Source organism: Aspergillus aculeatinus, assembly GCF_003184765.1.
Source record: "Aspergillus aculeatinus CBS 121060 unplaced genomic scaffold BO66scaffold_7, whole genome shotgun sequence".
In the NCBI taxonomy this organism is placed as follows: domain Eukaryota; kingdom Fungi; phylum Ascomycota; class Eurotiomycetes; order Eurotiales; family Aspergillaceae; genus Aspergillus; species Aspergillus aculeatinus.
The window spans coordinates 506,550-529,192 of record NW_020291476.1 but is presented as its reverse complement, the minus strand read 5'-3'; the positions used below and the strand labels follow the sequence as shown (position 1 = coordinate 529,192).

The window sequence follows — 22,643 nt, the reverse complement described above, 5'->3', positions numbered from 1 at the left end:
CTGAGCCCGACAGGCAATGAAGCGGGTGGATGATAGGGGCGTAATCAAGCTCGGTGTTCTATAAATCATGTGATTCCACCTGTATCTCCGTAAAGCCGATGGCGCGGTTAGACAGGCATCGGCGGTTTATTTTTCAAACCACATTCACGTGTGGGAGTCCTCTTCAGCGCAGAAGAGCAAGCTGGTTTATGACCGTTGTTCAATTGCCTACTCCTCAATTTCACCCCTTGACCTTCATCCATTTCGGTCGTCGACACCATGACTCTCTCCTGGCCCTGGCATTTTATCACTCTCTCCGATGCAGAGAAGGAGCAGCGTCGCGAGCTCCTAGACCTACGGGGGTCTTACGCTCAATACTCAATGCTAATAGCCATTGTTCTGGTGCGATTGTATGTATGGGCATCTGAGCCTGGATCCGAGCCCTCCAAGCCCAATCGCCGCAAGCCTTCACCCAAGTCTTGGCTGGACTCTCCCCCCTTTGTGGGATGGATTGAGACACGGCGACAGTACCTAGTCTGCTCAGTGTGGCTAGTGTGGCTCTTGAGTCTCTGCATATGGAATTCTAGTGAAGGTATGACCGTTTCCTCTTATCTATGCTGTGTCTATAGTTTGAAGCTACATCCGTGATATTACCATTACCGAACCCGTGATTTGTCGCTTAGCGGATAGTATTCCCGCCACTTAGGAATATCACAACATGGATGATACACAACCCAAAATTCATCAACGAATTGCAACTAACTAGTCTCCAGACTACCTTCACCTTACCAAGTCACTCGGACATGTCGCTCTCTCTCAGTTCCCTTTCCAGGTTTTGATGTCGCCACCCCTTTATCTCACCTCCAAGCCGGCTTCCCCTTCTCTTATTTCCGTGCTTACCGCCATCCCCCAGCCCACCATCAATGCCTATCATCGACTCTTTGGTCGGCTGGTCATTGCACCCCTACTACTTGGCCATGCCCTTCTCTACGACTCTTTCTTCCTGCAATCCAGCCACCCGGACTTCGGGGTCTTGTTTCTGAAGCGTATCCGCGATGCAGACGTCCAGTGGGGAATTCTGGGCGTGATTGCGGTCACATCCGTGGTGCTGTTTGCTCGTCCAGCCGTGAAGCCTCGGTGGGCTCTGAGCTTGAGGGGCGGATCTGGATCGGCTAAGATGCGACAGCAGGTCTTCTGGGCGGTGCATGTTGGCTTGGTAGTGATACTGGGGATCGCAGCGTATTCGCATGTGGAGTGGGCCAGGATGTATATGATTGAGGGCTTGGTGGGGAGTATGGCTAATGTGGGTTGTGGGCTTTTGCTCTGAGTATAGGCCATGTTGTCGCTCGTGGACTACTCATGGTAAGCTGGGTCTCGAACGTGTGTGCGTACATCATAGTATGTCCTTGGTTCAGCTTTATCTGGCTGTGAAGCATCATGGTGGTAGAAGTAGCTAAAGTACGGCTTTTAGCGAGCGCTTTTGCTCACCGTTCGAGATGGCCCTCTGAAGGTTGTGCAGGAAAGTCCTGCCTACACTGTAGGTGAAAAGAGACCGCATTCTTCTATGAAAAGAAATGACAGAGAAAGCATTTGTCGCCGAAACTTGATAATGACAAGGCTGTAAGATGGAGATAATATATACCGACCTACTACCTAGTATTCATAATTCTTGGAACAAGAATAAAAACAAGATCTGGGCTCGGCTTGATTGTACGGGCAACCGATGGGCCGGGCCTACCTAATCTTGATTGGCCTGTGCTCCAGCCTTGAACTCGATTGCCCGAGGGACCGCCTGTACCTAGTACAAGTATTAGTACTACCAGTTCCCATAATCCCTTGCCAATGCTCGTTTTCTGGTCTTTACCAATCAATTGTGCTTGAGTTGAAGTCTCTTCCAAAGTATACCTATTATAGTCTTATACTGTCTGAATTCGCCTTGTGTCTGTGTCTCAACGATCTCAACTGGGCAACATCTAGCTGTGAACAAGTGTGTTGACACTACGCTAAATTGCCATCTACTTCCCCGCAGTGTTGACAATAGACAAACAAAGCCACAGCTGGGTATCAGCCAAAGCTGAGGTCGTCCTTCGATGCACGACATCTAATACCAACAGCAGAATGCGATCTCAACGGCTGGTAGTCTGGCTAGGAACTTTCATCCTTGTTTCAATCGCTCTAATCTTCGTACGAAGCTCCAATTCCTCTCCAGACACATCGAGCTTTTCGCCCTTGCCTGATCCCCGTCCATCAGCCAATTTACAACGGCCCGAGGTCCCGCCAAACGAGCAGCTTCTTCAGCAATCAACGTATCACAAAGCCTCGACGCCTGCAGGGAAGCATCCGATCACTGCATTAAGCGAGGATGCAGGTCAAGAATGGGACCAAGTACGGTCCCGCCAATCCAAAACTCTGTCCCAGGCTGTCAAAGAATACCGTCGCCGCTATGGAATGCACCCTCCACCGCACTTCGACAAATGGTTTCATTTTGCGCAATCCAAGGGGGTCCAATTGATCGATGAGTATGATACCATTCACCACTCCCTCCTCCCGTTCTGGGCCCTGAGCCCGAAGACTATCCGTGGGCGGGCCCGCGAAACCCTCGGCTTCGACAACTCCATGATCGGGGTCTTGATCCGGAATGGGACCGTTACGCTGGCCGAGGGAGGAACCGATGAACAGAAATGGCAGCGGAGTGCTACGGTGCAAATGATCAAGAGCTTTGCAGAGTACTTACCCGACATGGATCTTGTGTTTAATGCCCATGACGAACCACGAGTAATTGTCCCGAGTGAGGACCTTCAGCGGCTGGTTACGGCTGCCCGAGAGCATGCTATTCCAGATGCGTCCCTGACTGAGACGCCGAAGAATGCATGGTCCGATCGACCTGCGGACATGAACAAAGGCGACCGGATCGATGAGGTGCGCACCACGCGTTTCAGTCGGTTCTCGCATCAGTCAACATGGAGTTATTCGCGATCATCATGCCCGGTCGACTCTCCCGTCCGGTCGCTTGATGAAGAGCCATTGGATAATATTGACTCCTACGCTCAGGGAGAGCTAGGATTCATCGCGAACACGACCGCCTTTTCGGACATCTGCAACACGCCTTCTCTAAAGTATACGTACGGGTTCTTTGATCGGCCCAACACGTTCGAGGTCGTTCATGATCTGTTTCCTGTCTTTTCCCAGAGCAAAATCTCCAGCTACCAAGACATACTCTATCCCAGTCCCTGGTACTATGCAGACAAGGTGCCTTACGAGGCTGCCCGGGACGTCAACTGGGAAACCAAACTGGATAAGATGTATTGGAGAGGATCTACCACAGGAGGATATTCCCGAGCTGGCGGCTGGCGGCGTCAACATCGGCAGCTGTTCGTGCGCAAAGTCATTGCCCGGGACACCGCAAAGGTACTCGCTAAGCAAGAGGATAGCCAGTGGACACCCACTGAGATTGATCGATCATCCTTGGCCGACTTATTCGACATTCAATTTACGTACATTGGACAATGTGACGCGGAAGACTGCGCAGCGCAAAAGGAATACTTTGGAGTTGCAGAACCCGTTGACCAGCAGGATGCATGGGCTTATCGACACTTGATCGACATCGATGGCAATGCCTTTAGCGGCCGTTTCTATGCCTTCCTACGAAGCAAGAGCTTGGTATATAAGATCTCAATATTTCGCGAATGGCACGATGAATGGCTCAAGCCTTGGGTTCATTATGTTCCATTGCGGCTAACCGGAGACGATTATTTGGAAGCTGTCCGTTACTTCGTCGAAGATGAGAACGGGAAACTCACAGCCTCGAAGATCGCTCAAACCAGCCATGAATGGGCGCATAGAGCTCTTCGCTCGGACGACATGGAAGTCTGGTTCTTCCGATTATTGCTGGAGTAAGTACGCCCCTCGTTGCGTGTGCATTGGCAGCTCCTGACCTTGAGGTGTGATTTTAGGTATGGACGTCTTGTCGATGACAATAGGGAGAGCCTGGGGTTCTCGCTGTAACATGCGCGTGTCCTTTGATTATGATCCTCTCATGTCATTTTATGCTTTGATGTATTGTACCCATCTGTCTTATGATATCCCCAAGTGTTTTCAATAGAGTCCCTACGGAGAAATGAACTGTCCCTCGTGCTTGCCTTCCAATCTGCGGGAGATATAAGCATACAATGACTTCATCAGTGTAGATGGAGCTTCCCCTTCATATGTGGGTTATTCGCTCTGCAATGCAAAAAGGTGGTGCATCCCGAGTGAAACAAGCCCCGGGGGAGCCGGCGATTATTACGTAGTGCATTGCAACTTTTTCCATTGAAAATCACATGTGGGCGGGTTCGAAGTGGGCAACGGCGGGTCAATGGCGCACCATGACTGGCAGCGGCGGACACTGCCCAAACCGCCTATCCACGGGTGGTTCATTTAGTGCCCGTTAGACTACGAGAGTAGGAAGATTAGGAGCTTCGTAGGGTCTTTTTTCCCTTCTGCTGGATTAGTTACCTCGGAGCTTTTTCTCCTTCGATCACCCTTATCTACTTACTTACTTCTACCATCGGACGGTGACTTCTTCTCCCCTTTACCTCGAGCTTTTTCTTTTGGTTCGAATAGTCGCTGTACAACAATTGTTCCAGCCCTCCATTTGAAGCCCGCCTGGGCAGACCAAAGTCATACTTCAGTCAGTCATTATGGCATCGATACTCGGATTTGTGGGATCAAGTGTGATCTTCCTTTACGGGCTTTTCAGTCTTGGGCTCTATGGATTCCGTGCTGTAAGCAAAGGCTATTTTTTCAGGAAAACCACGGAGAAGGAGACCCTCGAACTGCAAATTGGTAAGTGATACCTAATAACAGCCTCGTCTTGGAGACTTCTCGTCTTGCTCGATGCTCACTGCGTGCTTTCGCCTCCCATCACAGCTCGCAATCGACTCTGGGACCTTTCACAGAGCTTCTCAGGCCTCCGTCACCATATCCATACTCTGCCGAGCGGGTTCAAATTCCACTATGTCTGCAATGACGGCCCCGGACAGCAGACCGCCACCGACCCACAGAAGCCGCTGGTTGTGTTCATCCACGGGTTCCCCGATAGCTGGGCCATCTGGCGCCATCTTCTCGCCTCACCCGCTCTTCAACATGCGGCCACTCTAGTCGCGGTCGATTTGCCCGGCTATGGTGGTAGCGATCGGCTTGATCGATACTCAGCAACGAAAGTGCTCGAGAATCTGACCGAGTTCGTGATTGCGATTCGGGCCAAGTACGGAGCTGACACGGATACCGCGGTGCGGCAGCGTAAGGTTATTATTGTCGGACATGACTGGGGGTGTGTGCTTTCAACCCGACTGGCGTCTGAAGCTCCTCAACTGGCGGATCGGTTTATCCTGACGAACGGACCAATTGTACGTTCCCCCTTGAGTAGGTCGCATTTTCATTCGAGCTAACAGCATGTAGCCTGGTCTCACCCGGGCGAACATTGCCCGCCGACTTTCTTCCTCCCTTAAGATGCTCAAGACAGCACTGCGCGACCCGATACACTCTCGCGCGACGCTTTGGAAAGTGGCCCAGACTCTGCAGCCTGTTGGTCGACAGTTGCTCCGCTCCGGATACATCTTTGCTATGAAACTGCCCTTGTCCCTGGTTCGGTATCTGGGCCGAGGCGGCAACTACTCGTTCCTGAAACTTATACACCGCGCATCGTACGGTCAACAGGAGTTCTCCCCTCGGGATGCCGCAGAGTGCATGGCCAGCACTGTAGGCCCGTCCGTGGCGGAATGCCAAACCCAAACCGCGGAGGGCGACACGTATCCTGCGTTCATAAAAGAAGACCGCGGGCAATTGACTTTCCAGCATATGACCGCCTACTACCGGGACAACACAGCGTTCGCGCGCTGGAACAAGTCAATTGAGACGATCGCGCACCTTCACGGCATCGAAGACGCGAAGGCGGCCCACCGCACCAGCAGCGGTGCTGGTCTGTTCGCCGATGGACCCAAGGGGTCCCTGAAAGCTAGTGCAACCGTCATTTGGGGAAAGGCCGATATGGCCTTGGAGCCTGCATTGTGCCTGGATGGTATTGCAGACTACCTCGTGCGAGACAGCCAAGTTATCGTGGTGCCGGGTCTGGGCCACTTCACCCCATTGGAGCGTCAAGGCCAGCTTGCCTTGGAGAAGGCGATTGAATGGACTGTGAAGGGTGAGAAGGAGGATATTGGAGCAGTTCTGCAGAAGTGTTCTCCCAAGGCGGTGGTGACTGCTCGCAAATAGACATGGATAATTCGACAACCTATACTGAAGCGGGTCCATGATTGATTTTTGAACCTCTGGTTTGCTTGGCTTATCTGTCGCTAGGCATTGACTGAAATAGACTGAAATTAGTCTAGGCTCCGGTCTATACACCTATAATCAGACTAGTGTAGTCTGAACCTTCTTCCGCATGGTTACTTCGCATCTGTCTATTTTTTACGAATTGCACGGGGACTTCGTACGAGAAAGCTTCCGAACTCGGGGGAAACCTGCATCTAACCAAGAACAAGGTGCTGCAAGGGGGTGCGGAAAGGAAAGTCAATTGAGATTTCGAGATTGAGGTTCTAGGTCTGTGCTACACAAAATTCTTCCCGGCGCTGACAGGATCAAAAACGAGATCTAAGATTATGACTATTATTATTGTTATGGTTAGGAATTGATTAAAGGGGGCTTGGTGTCAAACCGGTACCGTGTCAGGGCTGGGCGTGAGCGGGGGTTTGAAGGCACTAACTCAGAGAGTAGTAGTATAGTAGAAAGAGAGAGAGCGAGAAAGGTTGAGAGGGTGAGAGGGTGAGAGGGTGAGAGGGTGAGAGGGTGAGAGGGTGAGAGGGTGAGAGAGAGAACGAGGAAAGTGACTCTCGGCCGCGTGCAGCTAAGGCTGCGCTGCGCTGAGTGCGCACTGCACTCAGGTGAGCTTTAGTGCTGTTCCTAGTCTATTATTCCCTGTTCCCACTTCCCACTTTCCCGCCCCCGTCCGTCCGTCTTCTCCATCTCCAACTACGTACTCCGTACCTCTCTGTCTGTCTCTTCTGGTCTTTGCGCATCCTCAGCACGCCCAGTGCAGCTTTAATTGATCTCGATTGTTTCTACTTGATCCTACACTCGCTCAATTCCGCATTTCTCATTTCAGTTCGTGTTCTGTCATTCGATCCTATTCGACGGAGTATGGCGTGGTGGTGGTAGAGCACCCGCACGGCATGCTAATTGGGGAAACCGTCTGAGTGTCCCAGTTCGAGGTTCGTCTATGCGGGCGGGCGGGGTTGGTTTGGTTCCTTTGGCTCCCTAACGTCAGTCAATCTTTCGTTTGAGTGAGGGGGATCCTCGTTATCCTCCTTCTCCTCCTCCGCACCCGTACTACGGTACCGTACCTACCACTAACTAAATTAACTAAGTTGACTAACTTACTGACAACGACGCCCCCCCGTCGCAGCACCTCGAAAGGTGCACCTCGTGCCCCAAGCTCCTTTTTCCGCTTCTTTGTCTTTTCTTCTTCCCTTCTTCTACCTTCGTTGTCGTTGTTTTTGGTCGCTTTTTCTTATCGCTATACTTGTCCTCATTGCTGGTCCATTCTACGGACTGCGCGGCGTTGACCACTAGCCGCAATGGCGCTCGCCGAAAGCGCTGTGTACTGCACGGTATGTTTGTTCCCTTACTACGGAGGTACTTCCCCCGTTCCATTTCCGTCACCCAATTTACTGATCGTCCGTTATGACTTCTAGCTCCTGTTGAGTGATCATTATCTTCCGGGTATTCTCATGGCGCCTTCTATTCTAACATACTGTTGGAGTCGTTCTCTCTGATTGTCCGATCTTCCTTTCCTATAGGTGCCGTGGTGCTTGCACATTCCCTGCGCGACAATGGGTCAAAGGCCAAGCTCGTTGCGCTCTACACGCCTGATAGCTTGCAGCCGGCCACCATCCAGGAACTTGAGGTATGCGTTTCGCACAGATCAATTTCGTTTCTTCTCTTTTTGAGCTTTTCATGCAAAGATCGTCCATAGCTCCGTATGGAACGTTGCTGAAAGAGTCCTTGACCTAGATCGTGTACGACGAAATAATTCCTGTGAATCCGCTGACCAACCTGACCCCGGCAAATCTTTGGCTTATGGACCGACCGGACCTTATTGCCACTTTCACGAAGATCGAGTTATGGCGCCAAACACAGTTTAAGCGCATTGTTTACCTCGATTGCGACATTGTCGCGGTCAGAGCTCCCAATGAGCTTCTGGAGTTGGATGTCGACTTCGCGGCCGCTCCAGATGTGGGCTGGCCTGATTGCTTCAACAGTGGTGTCATGGTGCTTCGTCCCAACTTGCAGGACTACTTTGCGCTGAGAGCGCTTGCGGAGCGAGGCATCAGTTTTGATGGCGCCGATCAAGGGTTGCTGAATATGCACTTTCGCGATTGGCATCGGCTGAGCTTCACGTATAATTGCACTCCCAGCGCCAACTACCAGTACATTCCGGCCTACAACCACTTCCAAAGTACTATCAGCATGATTCATTTCATTGGCGCTCAGAAGCCGTGGAATATGGGCCGACAGGTGCAACCCGTGGAGTCCCCGTATAACAAATTGCTCGGACGTTGGTGGGCTGTGTATGATAGTCACTACCGTCCGGTTGTGAGCGTGAGTGTCTGTGTTTGGTGCTCAAGGTCCCGACAGCTAATGGCGGTACAGATACCTGTTGATGTAACGGGGAAAAGGTTTCTTACGGGGGAGACTCAATTGGGAGGCTCGACGGGAGAGAGGGCGGCGCTGACACATGGCCAACATTATTCACATGCTCAAGATCTTGCAACTACGGTTGCGCATGCCAATGCGCCGCACTCGCAGAGATCACACCCAGGACAAGACACAGAGGCTTTCTCCGAGCCCCAACAAGCAGTGCCAACTGAGAATACTGGCTCGGTGTCTCATTATGCATCCTATGGCACTTCTGAGAGCTCGGATACACATGTCCCTCAGCAGAAGTCTATCGAGTCAGCAGGAGCTGGAACCTCTCAGGGAAGTACATCGCCGGGTCCAGAGCAACACACAGCTGGACAGCACAGGGAGCCACATTATGACGAACCGCATCATGATCTGGGTCGACACGACACGGTATATCAAGACACGCCTTACTCGGGTGGATTCTATCATGAATCAGGATACCACGGTGCGCATGGTACAGCAGAGGAAGAAGCACATCACGGGGACAGATACCACGGGGGTGAGCACCAAGGGAAAACACCCCACTCTCAGACACATCGTTGGGAGGCGCAGCATGAGCACACCGACCACGAGACAGGACACCATCGGGCAGGTCACCACGGGGTAGAGCACCACGGGGTAGAGCATCACGGGGTAGAGCATCAAGAGAGACATGTGCACATCCCCCCTCCTTTTCGGAGTGCGGTTCCGCAATACGTCCGTGGAGAAGAGCATGTAGCGGCGTATATCCACCCGCACTCTAATCAGACCACCTTTGCTGTACAAACTGAACTAGCTTTCCAGAGACAAGAAGGCAGTGTACCAGAGGCCTCGCCAAAGCCGTGGCAAGAACAAGCCCACCATTACCAGCAACCAGCAGAGCCTCTTCCTGATCCGCAACATGGTCCACAGTCACCCAAGCCAGAAGCACAAACCTTTGAGCCTCCGAAAGCCGAATGGGATGCATCGAGGTACGTCTGTCTGACGAGCACCACTGTTTCAAACTGTTACTAACATACTGTAGGGAGCCCCCACCACTGAACACCAAGCCAGAGGGCTTTGCTTTGGAGACGAAAACATATACCATGTCAGAGGACCGGCAACTTTTCCAACCACCCCCGTCCTATCCGGAAGCGCCCAAGAACATGTATTATGAAGTGCCTAGCAAGAAACCCGAGCCAGAAAAGCTCGCGCAGCTGTTCCCGTGGGAAAACAATGCTCCCAGACCGACCCGTGTATTTCCCGAAGATGACCAAACCTCGATAAGTACTATCCCGCGGTCTCTGTTGGAATCGACAGAAGGGGAGCCTGGCCCATCGTCACAAACGCGAGACACGACTTGGACATGGACTTCTGAAGAGCCGGCTGAATCATGGGAACATTATACTCGTTCCAATGCTTGGGACGAGGTCCCAGAAATTCAGCGCTATATATCTTCTATGCAGCAGACTCGCAAAGGTCGGGTTCAGGTTCTCACGGGAGGCTCTTCAAGCACGGAAGCAAGGGATGTGCGGATTACGGACTTCCCCAGCGAGCAAGAACGGCCCAGCCTGCCCGTCACCCCAGCGCCCATCCGTCGGCGACCTGGCGAACTCTCCCCCTCTGATAACGACCTACTACCCTCAGCAGAAGGCGTGCCAAGCCAGGAGGACTGGGTGGGTATTACGGTCGATGCCTTTCTACAACTCCTTCGAGTGACGTACTTATATTGGAAATTTACAGAACCCTTCAGCCGGCCTCGAAGAGCTTCGAATACGTCGGTCCGAAGTCTTGGATCATCCAGATTTACTTTTCGAACGGATATTGAGCAGCAGATCGACTACTTCAGATCAAGTGCCTCCAAGCGAACGAACTAATGATTGATTGATTATTCTTTTCTAAGCATCGTTCTAGCAATGTTGATCATAGTTTAGCCTCTTCTTATCCTCGCAGGGTTGCGCTACATTCTGCTCTTGTTCTATTACTTCATCACTTCTTTTCGCAGTATGCATATTGTTCCTTCGCGATCATCATTGTTAAGCATTGGCATTTGTACAGTACCCCACGTGAAATTATGCATGTGCATTGATAGCAGTGTAAGTTCTTAAGCAGGTGCAAAGTCTCAGACTGTCATATGCCTTTGCACGAGGAGTTGGTTTTGTGCTTATCGTTATGTGGCATTGATCGGCGTCAACCTGTACTTCCATGTTATTGATCGGTCTGATTGCGTCTTAGTTCAAATTAGTGAGCTATGCTTCTACAGCACAAGTTGTTCCCCATCTGTGACTCCAAGTACCAATCTCGAGAATATGATGATGCTCGATATGCTAGAACGAAAGTAGAACAACATCAAGCAATAGGTAGTGAGTGACCTTAGTAGTCGATTCGAACTAGGGTTGATGCCTTCTGATGCCTGAGGCGGGAACCCCTCCATGTGACGTCCCAACGGACGAATGAAGTGGCGGGCACAATTTCAAAGATTGTATCTCCACCACCGTCGGACTCTTTGCGACTGACGTACCAACCAACCTCTTCACCAAGATTTTTGCTTCATTTTCTCGTCGACCACCCCACTGCTGATTAGCGGTCGATTTGCGCCAGGCGTTTACCGGGTACTTCCACCAAAAGCATAGACTTTGTTCCTTTTCATTCTACACTTTTTTTTTTATTTTCTATTGTGCCGCATACGAGGGGTGAAACTCGTAACCAACCGCCAAGATGTCGACCACCGTGGAAAAGGTAGGATCTCGCTTCCTGAACGACAACCGTCTAGCTCCCAATGCATTCTGCTAACGCTTGGTACTCGATTTAGATCAAACAAATCGAAGATGAGGTTCGCGCCCCCTCTGCCCTCGCTTGACGACAGCGCTGCCAGGATGTGCACACTGACCGGTTTCCCCTTCCAGATGGCCAAGACGCAGAAGAACAAGGCTACGGCCTTTCACTTGGGTAGGATGCGATGATATTTCCCGGAGCCAACTCGGAACGGGCGCTGACGAGAACCGTGCAGGTCAATTGAAGGCTAAGCTTGCGAAGCTGAAGCGAGAGCTGTTGACTCCGACCGGAGGAGGTGGTGGCGGCGGTGGTGGTAAGTAGTGGTCGTGGTGTTTCCTATGCCTTCCCGTGGAGAGAAGCGCTTGACACTGACACCCATGATTTACAGCCGGCTTCGATGTTGCCCGTACCGGTGTCGCGAGTGTGTACGTCCTATCTATCCATCGAATCGAAAGAAGTACTTGTGGTTGGAATGACGAATGACTTATGCTGACATGGTTCGGGGGTAGTGGCTTCATTGGTTTCCCCTCCGTCGGAAAGAGTACCCTGATGAGCAGACTGACGGGACAGCACTCGGAAGGTTGGTTTTTTTTTTGTCCCTACATAACGATAGCGAGGGTCGCGCTGGGCCGAAGCACATAATCGCTGACAATGACGACTTTGTGATATAGCTGCCGCCTACGAGTTCACGACGTTGACGACTGTGCCCGGACAGGTCATGTACAACGGTGCGAAGATTCAGATTCTCGATCTGCCTGGTATTATTCAGGGTGCCAAGGATGGTAAGGGTCGTGGTCGTCAGGTCATTGCCGTGGCCAAGACCTGCCATCTGATCTTCATCGTGCTGGACGTTAACAAGCCGCTGCACGACAAGAAGATCATCGAGAACGAATTGGAAGGGTTTGGCATCAGAATCAATAAGCAACCCCCAAACATTGTTTTCAAGAAGAAGGACAAGGGTGGTATTGCCATCACGAGCACGGTTCCTTTGACGCATATCGATAACGACGTAAGTCTCTTTCTTTAATTTAGGGGGGAGCTTACAGTGTAGTCGCTGATGCAGCGCAGGAAATCAAAGCCGTCATGAGCGAGTACAAGATCTCTTCCGCGGACATTTCAATCAGATGCGATGCGACCATCGATGATCTCATTGATGTGCTGGAAGCCAAAAGTCGCGCCTACATTCCGGTGGTGTATGCTCTGAACAAGATCGATGCGATCACGATCCAGGAGCTGGACCTTCTGTACCGGATTCCCAACGCCTGCCCCATTAGCTCTGAACACGGATGGAACGTTGACGAGTTGCTGGAGATGATGTGGGAGAAACTCAACCTGCGCCGGGTCTACACCAAGCCCAAGGGCAAGACGCCGGATTACACGGCCCCCGTCGTTCTAAGAGCCAACGCCTGCACAGTCGAGGACTTCGTAAGGATTCTCCACATGATTAACACTTTCTGAAGGGGTCTGGACGGTCTAACGCGCAAACCAGTGTAATGCTATTCACCGTACGATCAAGGACCAGTTCAAGCACGCTATCGTCTATGGCCGCTCCGTCAAGCACCAACCGCAGCGTGTCGGTCTGTCACACGAGTTGGGAGATGAAGATATCGGTCCGTGCTTCTCCTTTTTACCAGTCATATTGGGATCTCCAAAGCTAACTCTAGTGGTTTCAATACAGTGTCCATCGTCAAGCGCTAATCGAGTCCGAACGCCATGTCAACCCTCCTGGAAGAGGATCCGCCCCTTAAGCGGAGCAGCGCAGTGGCGAATCGTGCACTCGAGCATGATCAACACAAATCGACTGTGGATTAAGGGGAAGAGGGGGGGGGGGGGAAGGGGAGAGCTTTGTGTTTCTCCGCTAAGTATAAAGCGCCCTCAAGAAAGAGCCCGGCCCTTGTGACAGATGATCTCCGTGAGATGGACCATAGGAATTGTGATTGGGGGAGGAGGAAGGAACCGGATTTGCGCACGGGCAGCATTGGAGAAGTCTGCAAACGCCGCCCTGGGGAAAATCAACTCTCTACTCGTCAGGGACCTTCGCCCGGACCATGAGTCAGGATGAAGTTTTTTTTTTTCTTTCCCCTTCGCCGCCCCTGATGATAGAGTGTTTTTGATGCGCAATGCCGGTTTAGGAAGACGAATGTCTGAGTGATTTGATCGCTTGGTCAAAGGACGGACTGGACAGAGATAAAATCTAAGACTGGACATAAGCTGGAATTCTTTTTAGGATTTTACTTATTTCTTGGGGATTAGCAAATACTTTAGGACCTGTCGATATGTATCTACTATTTCTTTTTACTCTCTTCGTTCTTCCTATCCAAAACGTGCACTCGGGAGCTTAAAACGAGACTTTGATTGATTAGACTTCACATTTTTTCTCTTGTGCTTTTCGTGAGGATTCTGGTGATCCTGTTTTAATGGTGGTGGGCATTGATTCTAGATCCCCGATCCTGAGGACTATTCCCAGCCTGTAGATACCAACTACTTAGTCCTGTAGTGTACTAGGTAGTTACATCCAGTATTTCGGCCCGGATGGACCGCTTTGACAGTGGTGAGCAAGGAGAAATGACGTTCCTAAAATTAAAACCTCAAGGCCAAGGTTTGTTTTGTTTTTTTTTCTCTTTAGTCTGTATTCGGAAATGAGGATATTCATACTACTAATAATGATATAATCAAAAAATAACAAAGCCCCAAAAAAAGGAGGTATTAGTTCTATCAACTGCCTATTAACTAGGTAGCTACTAGCTACACTAGCTACAACTAGCTCGGCTAACGTTAGTGAATATGACGCACGTCCGTCCGCCTACTATGCCTTAGATCGTACCTACTCTCCCTCTTTTCGCCAATGGTGTTTGATTATTTTAATTTGGTACTGTTCCGTTGTGGGCATGACTAGATGGACTGCTTTGATTTTTTACCTTATTCATCGTGAGGCGTGAGGGCAAGTGTTTACGCTTTTGATTTCCCTTTTCTTTCTTTGGGCGTGGATTGGGTCTGAGACTCCATTTCGAGACTGAACGAGGCCAGGACGTGAGGACCGAGGAAGAGCCTGGAGCTGAGGATCGGAACGTCGACGTAATGCGTAAATATGGTGATCGAATTCCGTTCCCCCCCCCCCCCCAAAAAAGCACGGATCCTATAGCTAATGAGGCTATGTATCATTCAATATGTCTAAATATGTCCAAGTGGGGATCGGAACTTGACCATATAGTCGTGAATCAGGGGAAGGGGAGGTAGGGTACCTGGGGGTGGTGTCTAGTATCTTCGGATGCATACTTTCGCGTCTTATACATCTTGTGCCTGGCAGATAAGGAAGGCATTGGAGGGGTTGGGGGTCGGAAAAGTGTGTTTATCTTGCAGATTTCTACGAAGTATTATCTTCTATGTACTGTATTGTAGGGAGGGGGGAAGAAAGTTAAGCATTCTGTCTGCTCTTATGCTTTGGATTGGAGGTGGAGGGGGAGGTCTATTCCGCTGCTCATGCTCCGTGCATCCCTCCTAATCTAGGATAATCAGCCCCAGAATCCATTTAGAACTTTATACATGTAAAGGGATCGCTACGTTCGACCCCAACGATCACTTGGTGGTCGAGCTTGTATACCATTTTTCAAGCCGGGGAGGTACAGTAAGGTAGTACTGTAGTCAGGGAGTAGAGTAGGTGAGTTTGTTTCTCTTTCCTCCTTGATTTGTGTTGCAATTCGACTGTCAATTTTGGATTTTTCTTTCGCGTCTTGCGGCCGGGCCCGAAAAAGACCCACAGTGAATAATAGACAATCATCTGAACTGATCAATCAATGGGCTTGAGACTGCGTTCAGAGTAACCACCAGGTAGTCTAGGAAGATGGGGGGGGGGCTAGTCAGTTGGTGGATAGGGTAGGTTAGGTTAGATGCTGGACTGGGATCTGATATGGTAAAGAAAATCAAGGAGGTAAGGTATTTACCGGAGTCTAGTACTGTTCTGTAAAGCTCGTGACAACATTTGAATCTGGTTTCGGGCTTTGGGATGATGGGTTGGCCTTGTAAGGTCGGTGCCATTGGACCGGTCGATGTATAACTGTCATGAGATTATGCTAGTAGATTAGAGGTTGCTTTCGGGTAAATACGATGGTGGATGGGCATTGTAGTACAAACGCTCTGGGACTTGGGCTTGCATTTTATGTTGTAGTGGTAGTTGTATTTGCGGTGTTGGTTGTGGTGTGGTTACTTTATGGTTGATCTCTGTACAATTCTTTTGGGTGAAGTTGTAGTTGAGATGAGCTTCAACCTCCCTTGATACCATATGCTACCTACCTACCTACCTACCTACCTACTAATGCTACCGCTGATTATACTACCCTCACAGTACTACTTTTGCGGTCCTCTGTGTCTCCCTCTCTGCTGGGCGCAGCCAAAGCAATGATGCAAGATATAGATCGAGTTCTAGAAATGTGGCTGCGCGCGCTTTTGCCCCCTCCATGTGTCCTGTCTTCGATCTACTCAAGTGCATTTGGACAGATCACAAGAGTACTCCGTACCTTTGGAAACAAAGGGTGCTTATGCACGATGGTGGGAACTCGAAGGACAGGGAAGGGTCTACAATCCTGGGGAACCAGGATATACTATCGAGAAAGAAGCGGTCTGCGGGAGTGCGCCAGGAAAAGAAAGACGCTGTCCTCGATATTAGTTCCCGGGAATTCCAAGTCCGGAGTACATGTCGCCATCGGATAGCTTGGTGTTTCTTCTCTCTGTGGTATACTTCGCAGTCATCCTCCATGTGCTCCATGCGAGCTCTTGGGGAGTGGGGTGGCTGTTGTGGCGAGATCGCTTGCCCTTCGCTATGAAGAGTAGTAAATAACTTAGTGCTCCGCCGTAGGTAAGCTGTATTTATCCAATTAATTACTAGGGAGAGCAAAGCATGGCAAAGCATGGCAAAGCATGGTGGGGAACCCATGCTCTCTCTCTCTCTCTCTCTTTCTCTTCCCCTCCCCTCTTCTTCAGACACGTTCTGTACCCAAATGGTCTCATGTGGCCTGCAACTGAGGTGAGATTTCGCTGGTCAGCTGACCGATCAAGCACCGACAAACGTTGACTTCCCATCCCCCGGGCTGGTGGAGGCTGCATTGGAGTGCATATCCTTTTATCTGTTTCCCCTCCTCCTCTTTCTCTCATCCGATTTGTCACCGATAGCTTCCTCTGCAGTTGGTCAAGCTTACAGAGTACTGTACTCCGTACAAACAGTACATACTTTCCAAGTCTTGCAACAAACAGCTTCTTGCTGACTTCCCCATCGTCGATTCGTTCCAATCTCTTCCCTTTCATTTTTATCCTGGGTACCGCGGATGTCGCCGATGTCGTCCAGACCGAATACCGCCACACAAACCGCCATGGCTTGGGGCTGGCCGACCTCTCACCCTTTCCCTGCAAGGGCGAAACAAAGAAACTGCTCTGCGGTCGAATTTACAAACCGACAAGTTGGGAAATGCTCGGATTGCTTGAATCCGACACAAAAAGAAAGAGCCTGGAGGGTGATGACGACCCCACGATGCGCGAATACGGGCTCGAGATTTTAGCTCTTGCATTGCCCTTGCCAGTTTGGGAAGAGAGGAGGGGTGCGGTTTTCTTACTGAGTCAAATCTGGGCAACATCGGCTGCAGTAGTCTTGTTGGACTGGAACTAGTTCACTGCACCCTTCCTCAGAATCTCGCAAATCTCCACCCTTGGCCCTCAGATCTCCTCCTCCCTCAACTCACCGCTGCGGCGGCGGCCGCGGCGGCGGCGGAGTTGACTGTCTGATGTCATCATCTTTTTTTCCCGCGACTTCGGATTACTTCCGTTTCAAGGTCCAACGGGCTTGAATCGCCTCCCTTGAACGAACCCATCGCGCGCATCTCCAGTCGGGACGTGGGTGGCTGCTTATAACGCCGGGGAGGTTGGGCGGACAGATTCGGACGATGGAAGCGGAAAAAAATAAACTCATACACCAGTACTTGATTTTATCTACCTCCCAACCTGGCCAGACGAGCAAAGAACAATGCAAGCCGTCGCAGTGAGACTTCGCTTCTGCAAAGTACCTGGCACACGTTACATATGCGATTAAGAACACGGCAGAAGCCTCCCGGCATCTGCAATGGCTTTCCGTACCTGACAGATGTCGACTGCTCTGGCCTTGTAGAACGGTAAGGCTATCATGGCGCCCTCCAACGATCTCATTTGGTGCCTGACGTCGCACCACTTTTCCCAACCTTGTCCATGCAGAGACCTGAGTCTCAGCAGATCCCATCGAGCCAATCAAAGGTCGGCCTGGGATATCAATTAGCGCCCTTCTTTTCCCTTTTCTGCCTTTTTTTCGCCTCCCTTTGCCTACTTCTCTCTTTCTCCGAGCTCTCTGGCTGTCCTGCCTATCCAGGCCCCTTTTCTTGACTCTCCTTCCCCGGTTGCGCCGAATTTTAGCCACTCGGGAATGGTCTATCATAAGCCGAATGGACTGTGAGATGGAATGACGTATGGTCGCATTGCTTGCTTGATCCGCGCGTGCGCAGTCTAAAGTGGTGCCTTTTCTTTTTCTTCCTCAATTAATTAATTATTACCTCCCGCCAATGGGCCAAAATTACCACGATAATTTCTTGCCGATGGGACGGAGTTGGGGGGAGTAAGCACTCGAGCACTCAGTAACCTGGAAGCCAATCAGGTGACCAGAATCGGGTACCACCAACTGGAACAATAAGACCGGTTCCATGGAACTGCTGAAGCCATCGATTCCTTATGTGGGGAAGAATGGGAACTGAGTCAATTGACAAGGTACGTACGAGCTTATACGGAATTTCTTTCATTTGAGATCAGTCATACAGAAACATGTATTACATACAATCGCTTGGTAGTTCATCATAATGATCCCTCAGTTGACAGCAGCCCTCGTGGTCTCATCGGAACAAGCGGGGCGGACTCATCCAGCAAGCAGCTCAGAGTCACGTTTTCCCGCCTTTTCTCCTCCCCCGTCCCCTGTCTTTCTCCAACTGCCTAGAGAGGCTAGAGAGGCTAGAGAGGCTGGAGAGATTAGGTACCAAGGATGCAGCACGGAGGACTCTGCGCCTCCCCACTGGTACCAATTCGGTCTTATTGCAAGCCCCGGTAAGGCTGCTCTTGCATGAAAGACATGTCGGATGCCGTGGAGACCATCTAGGGTATACAGAGGGAGTGAGGGAGGGTTGTACAGCTAGGTAGAATTTTTTTCTCATGTGTACGCTGCAGAGGAGACCTGCCAATTTGATGGGAATAGACTCGATAGATTTGTGGCAATTGGGGGATTGTTACTATTACATGTGTATTATCTCGAAGAACTCGAGAAAATCTCGAGTGGTGGGTAGGTAAGCTTGAGTGATCTCCTGCCTCCATTAGTGGCGGGTCGATGATAGGTACTAAATGAACCCAGAGCCTAGAGGTTTTCATGCTCGCCATGATTTGCAGTGGCCAGAACACTAAACCGGAACTAGGAGGAGTTGCTATCCATCGGGATACCCTCGAATCATTCATACCCGATCGCTATCTTCACGTTCAACCATCCACCCTCCCAAGAGAAATAAGAACCTTGTCAGTGGTGCCAATATGACAGCTCCAATTGTTCATGACTAATACAATATTACTCAGTACTTCGCAACTTGTGATTCTTCATCATCGCGATGACCTCGGCTGGCTTGTTTGTTCTCCTCCTCCTGAATTCTTTTCAACCTCGCCGTGATTAAATCAAATCAGTCATCCAGCCAATCAATCAATCGATCGAGATTGGATTAATCCCTCGTTTTGTATTGAACGATGAACATGGATACCTTACTTATGGATATTGCTTAGGTTGCCGGGCCGGGGTGGACCACTGCGGGTACCAGAAGTGGACCGTGGGGGGAGGGGAAAGGTCAGAGCTCCCTTCTTTTCCTCTTTCTAACTTTCCTCTCTCTTCTCCCTCTCTCTCTCTTTCCTTGTCGACCTCATGTGCTGACGGAACTTTACCCAGTCAAGGGAAGGAACCGATTCAAGCCTGCTTCAAAGCCTGGCCGAACCATGCCGTCTGTGCTCATCGTGATAGGATGACGACCCTTGTCTAGTCTACGCATCCCGTAGATGAAATGAAATCGACCTACGACGTATCATTCGCCCGCCGTATCTCCTGACGGTTTTCGCGTGACAAAGTACGGTGCAGATCGCCCTTTCTGCTGCTCTGACTGGAGTCCTGATTCAGGTTGGACCTTTTCGAGCTGCCATACAGATCCCATGGTTGAAGGATGAGATGGGTCGTCGGCTCAGTCATCGTCTCAATAACGAGCTCGTCTGTACGGAGTACTGTACACGAGCTAGTACCGGAGAGCCCACACTCAATACCGGCACGTCCCAGGTAATCCTACCTGCCTCCTCCGTAGAGGGGCCTCCTCCTCTAAGAAGCTCGGAACCGAAGGCGAACTGACGATGCTCTCCCTACCGCTTCCCCCGTCCATTGGTCTCGTTCTCCCCGGGCTTTTTCTCAGGGCAAGCAATGCCCTTCTCCCGAGGATCCGTGCTCTCTGACTAGGGGACTTGCTTCTCGGCCCCCTCCTCCTCATCTACTTACCCCTGGCCCACTTCTTCACTCTGAATCTTACCTTAGCTTTTGGTCAGCATTGAGCAGCAACATAGCCACTGCGGGAAAAGTCCACCAGTATTCTTGGGGGGGGGGAGGATACCCACGTAGACGGCCAGGCGGGGAGGGGAGGAAACTGCCGTTGAGAGGCCGTCGCTTAATGATTGACGATAGTGAGAGACCATCGAGTATGGTTCCGCGCCGTCTCCCAGGCCCGCAAAGACTTCTTCCTGTATGTCATGCGGGCAATTAGGTTCAGCGGTTCTCGATCCGCTCCCCGTCCGTCGATGGGAACCATGGTTGATCAAGAACTCTTTACGAGAGGGGGGCATCTACCATGATTTGCGTCCCGAGGCAGATCCCCTCTGTGCCATTGACGGATTCTCATACACACTGTTCATCCACTGGAGCCACTCGAACCCACCGTAACTTATCTTATGGCGCGGTGTGCGGGATCATATCTCCCATCTTTGGTATCCTCGGCTCAGGGGTTGAATGGAAAAGCAACACCCTCCGGCCAACGGGAGGCATTGTACAAAAGCAGGGCTCAACGCAACATCTTATAGTAGTGCGGGCAGAAAATAAGTGCGACCAGAGTAGGGATGGAAGCGGGAAGGAGGATTGTTCATGGACGAATTGATCGACTTTTATCCTTCATCGAGTTTTAACTGGATCCAAAGACACCCGATTTGGGAGCCATATGGTCTGGGAGTCTGGCTCCACCTGGAATCGGAGGAGGGGGTGTCATGCCTTCTACTTAGTGCAGGCTCCGCCTGGACCGGACTGGAAGTGGGAGAGGGGAGGAAGGGGGGGGTGAGTATTATCCCTACCTAAAATAGTATGACGGCAGACCGACAAACGGTGGTTCGGATACCTGGATCCTTCCTTTAGTGTAACATGTCATGCTGCGTAAGTTACTCCACGATGGAGAAGGACATTCAGCCGGAGAAGCATGCTAGATCAAGCTCAAGCGAGGCCTGAATGCAACCTCTTCTCAGCCGGACATCAAAGGCAATGGGAAGGGAACTTCAGGGACGGGGAGGGGAAGGATGGGGAGGGGAAGGGTTGGAGGGCTTGTGGGTGCAAAAGCAACCCGAAAAGACCAGGAATGGCTGGAACCCGGTCGAGAGGAGAGAAGCTGGGCTTGACTCTGTACTGTACTTACGGTAAGTGAGCATAAGCAACTGTCTTTGAGAACTGAAGATTACGGAGATTACCTGACACGAGGTGGTACGGAAGCGATACCTCTAGCGGTATTTGGACCCGAGAGTCGATCCCTGTCCCTCCAATCTAGATCTCCTCCAATCAGAGCACGGACTCCCCACTACTTCTCTTTCGCATTGGATTCATTTTCAGTACTGGCGTCGAGCTGACCAGCCAATTGAGAAAAGCAATGCAGCATGTCTTCTTTTTTTTTCTTTTTTCCCCCTTCTTGTCGCTTTCCGGGCCTGCTGGAACTATCAATCAGATCGGGGTATACGGAGTACATACCTAAGGTATCTTAGGTTTCATGCGTCCTCGTGTCTGGCTGGCTGCAACCCGTGGAAGCAAAAGAAGAAGGCGAAGAAGGACACCATATGGGTGGTAATAGAAGGGGAAAAAAGAACTGCCTGACTGGTCTGGGCAGGCCAGATATGAATCGGCCATGGCTCCAAAGCGAGCTTTCCTCCGAGGTTCCAGACTCGCGTGTTGTTGCTCAAGCTGCCTGACTATCTGTCAATCAAAATCTGCCGTACTTAGTTCTATACAGACAACCGCTATAGACCGCAAACAGACATGGATAGAAATGGCAGCGTCGATGAGGAATTAGATGGATAGATGGATGGACGGATGGAACTATGCAGGTCTGGTCTTCTGGTCTGGAATAAATAAAGTGCAGAAGAGAAGAGGAACAAATTAGAGCAATAATACTACTACTCACTTATAATAATAACCAACCCAATAAATAGAAATAAAAATAAACGGGATAAATAAAAAGAGAGTAATAATTAGAAAGAAAAAAAAAAGGAATAGAAAAAGAAAAAGAAAACCTAAAAGTACTCCCGAACGGAGACTGGACCGTTGATGAATTTACGACTTGCCCATTGACGACGCCTCTTTCCATTTGCCTTTTCCTTCTTGGTCTTCTAGTACTGAACCGACCAACTTACTTACAGACTGTAACTTACTTACTGCAATCACTCACTCACTTCCATTCTACCTGCCGTATCTACTTACTCACTGATTGACTTACTTACTCCTCCTCATTTTCCTTCTGTTTCTTCCTCCTCCTCCTCTTCTTCTTCTCCTCCTCCTCTCCGCCAATTGATTGGGATGTACAACAAGCTAAGACTGTGAGCTTCTCCGGTCGATTCCCTGATCGTCCCTGCGGTGCCTGTGCCCTGGCCCGACCCTTTTTATTTCTTGTCTCTCACATTTAAAAACCTCCATGCTTTCTTTACCCACCCGCTGCGCACGCTTGACCCGCTTTCTCGCTTGAAGGCGACTAACTCCTCTACTACTGGAATCAATTTCCATCCGTCCTGGTCTATCCAATCCATATGAAGTTGTATGGTGCAGACGTCCTCTTTTCTCGCCCCTCCCCCCTTCCCGGGTCAGCTAACTCTTGGTCATCTTCTCGGGGTAG

At 50.6% G+C, this 22,643-nt stretch overlaps 7 protein-coding genes across 7 annotated transcripts; 6 read left to right on the top strand and 1 right to left on the bottom strand.

Moving 5' to 3' along the window:
• The first annotated feature begins 138 nt into the window (after window positions 1–138).
• Window positions 139–1,592, top strand: BO66DRAFT_389093 (putative metalloreductase Fre8). Its single transcript, XM_025646716.1, has 2 exons — window positions 139–571; window positions 753–1,592. Exons 1-2 carry the CDS (start codon window positions 259–261, stop codon window positions 1,304–1,306), a joined length of 867 nt encoding a protein of 288 aa, XP_025507324.1. The 5' UTR covers window positions 139–258; the 3' UTR covers window positions 1,307–1,592.
• A 263-nt stretch (window positions 1,593–1,855) lies between these two features.
• BO66DRAFT_342851 (putative capsule-associated protein CAP1) lies at window positions 1,856–4,220 on the top strand. Its single transcript, XM_025644476.1, has 2 exons — window positions 1,856–3,872; window positions 3,933–4,220. The coding sequence occupies exons 1-2, from the start codon at window positions 2,098–2,100 to the stop codon at window positions 3,982–3,984; spliced, it is 1,827 nt and encodes a 608-aa protein (XP_025507323.1). The 5' UTR covers window positions 1,856–2,097; the 3' UTR covers window positions 3,985–4,220.
• Window positions 4,221–4,658: 438 nt separating this feature from the next.
• On the top strand, window positions 4,659–6,231 carry BO66DRAFT_314964 (alpha/beta fold hydrolase; the record flags this gene model as incomplete). The annotated part of the gene is made up of 3 exons (XM_025643453.1): window positions 4,659–4,803; window positions 4,888–5,366; window positions 5,419–6,231. 3 exons carry the CDS (start codon window positions 4,659–4,661, stop codon window positions 6,229–6,231), a joined length of 1,437 nt encoding a protein of 478 aa, XP_025507322.1.
• A 1,361-nt stretch (window positions 6,232–7,592) lies between these two features.
• On the top strand, window positions 7,593–10,535 carry BO66DRAFT_435436 (glycogenin; the record flags this gene model as incomplete). Its single annotated transcript, XM_025650849.1, has 6 exons — window positions 7,593–7,625; window positions 7,710–7,737; window positions 7,815–7,921; window positions 8,029–8,616; window positions 8,668–9,650; window positions 9,704–10,535. The coding sequence occupies 6 exons, from the start codon at window positions 7,593–7,595 to the stop codon at window positions 10,533–10,535; spliced, it is 2,571 nt and encodes an 856-aa protein (XP_025507321.1).
• A 632-nt stretch (window positions 10,536–11,167) lies between these two features.
• Window positions 11,168–13,249, top strand: BO66DRAFT_342844 (GTP-binding protein RBG1). Its single transcript, XM_025644475.1, has 10 exons — window positions 11,168–11,397; window positions 11,471–11,491; window positions 11,565–11,607; window positions 11,669–11,746; window positions 11,822–11,858; window positions 11,943–12,013; window positions 12,105–12,442; window positions 12,502–12,858; window positions 12,923–13,043; window positions 13,112–13,249. The coding sequence occupies exons 1-10, from the start codon at window positions 11,377–11,379 to the stop codon at window positions 13,129–13,131; spliced, it is 1,107 nt and encodes a 368-aa protein (XP_025507320.1). The 5' UTR covers window positions 11,168–11,376; the 3' UTR covers window positions 13,132–13,249.
• Window positions 13,250–16,337: 3,088 nt separating this feature from the next.
• BO66DRAFT_398791 (uncharacterized protein) lies at window positions 16,338–17,089 on the top strand (the record flags this gene model as incomplete). The annotated part of the gene is made up of 2 exons (XM_025648656.1): window positions 16,338–16,453; window positions 16,651–17,089. 2 exons carry the CDS (start codon window positions 16,338–16,340, stop codon window positions 17,087–17,089), a joined length of 555 nt encoding a protein of 184 aa, XP_025507319.1.
• A 58-nt stretch (window positions 17,090–17,147) lies between these two features.
• Window positions 17,148–18,182, bottom strand: BO66DRAFT_224032 (uncharacterized protein). Its single transcript, XM_025642704.1, has one exon. The coding sequence runs from the start codon at window positions 17,882–17,884 to the stop codon at window positions 17,237–17,239; it is 648 nt and encodes a 215-aa protein (XP_025507318.1). The 5' UTR covers window positions 17,885–18,182; the 3' UTR covers window positions 17,148–17,236.
• Between the last annotated feature and the right edge of the window lie 4,461 nt (window positions 18,183–22,643).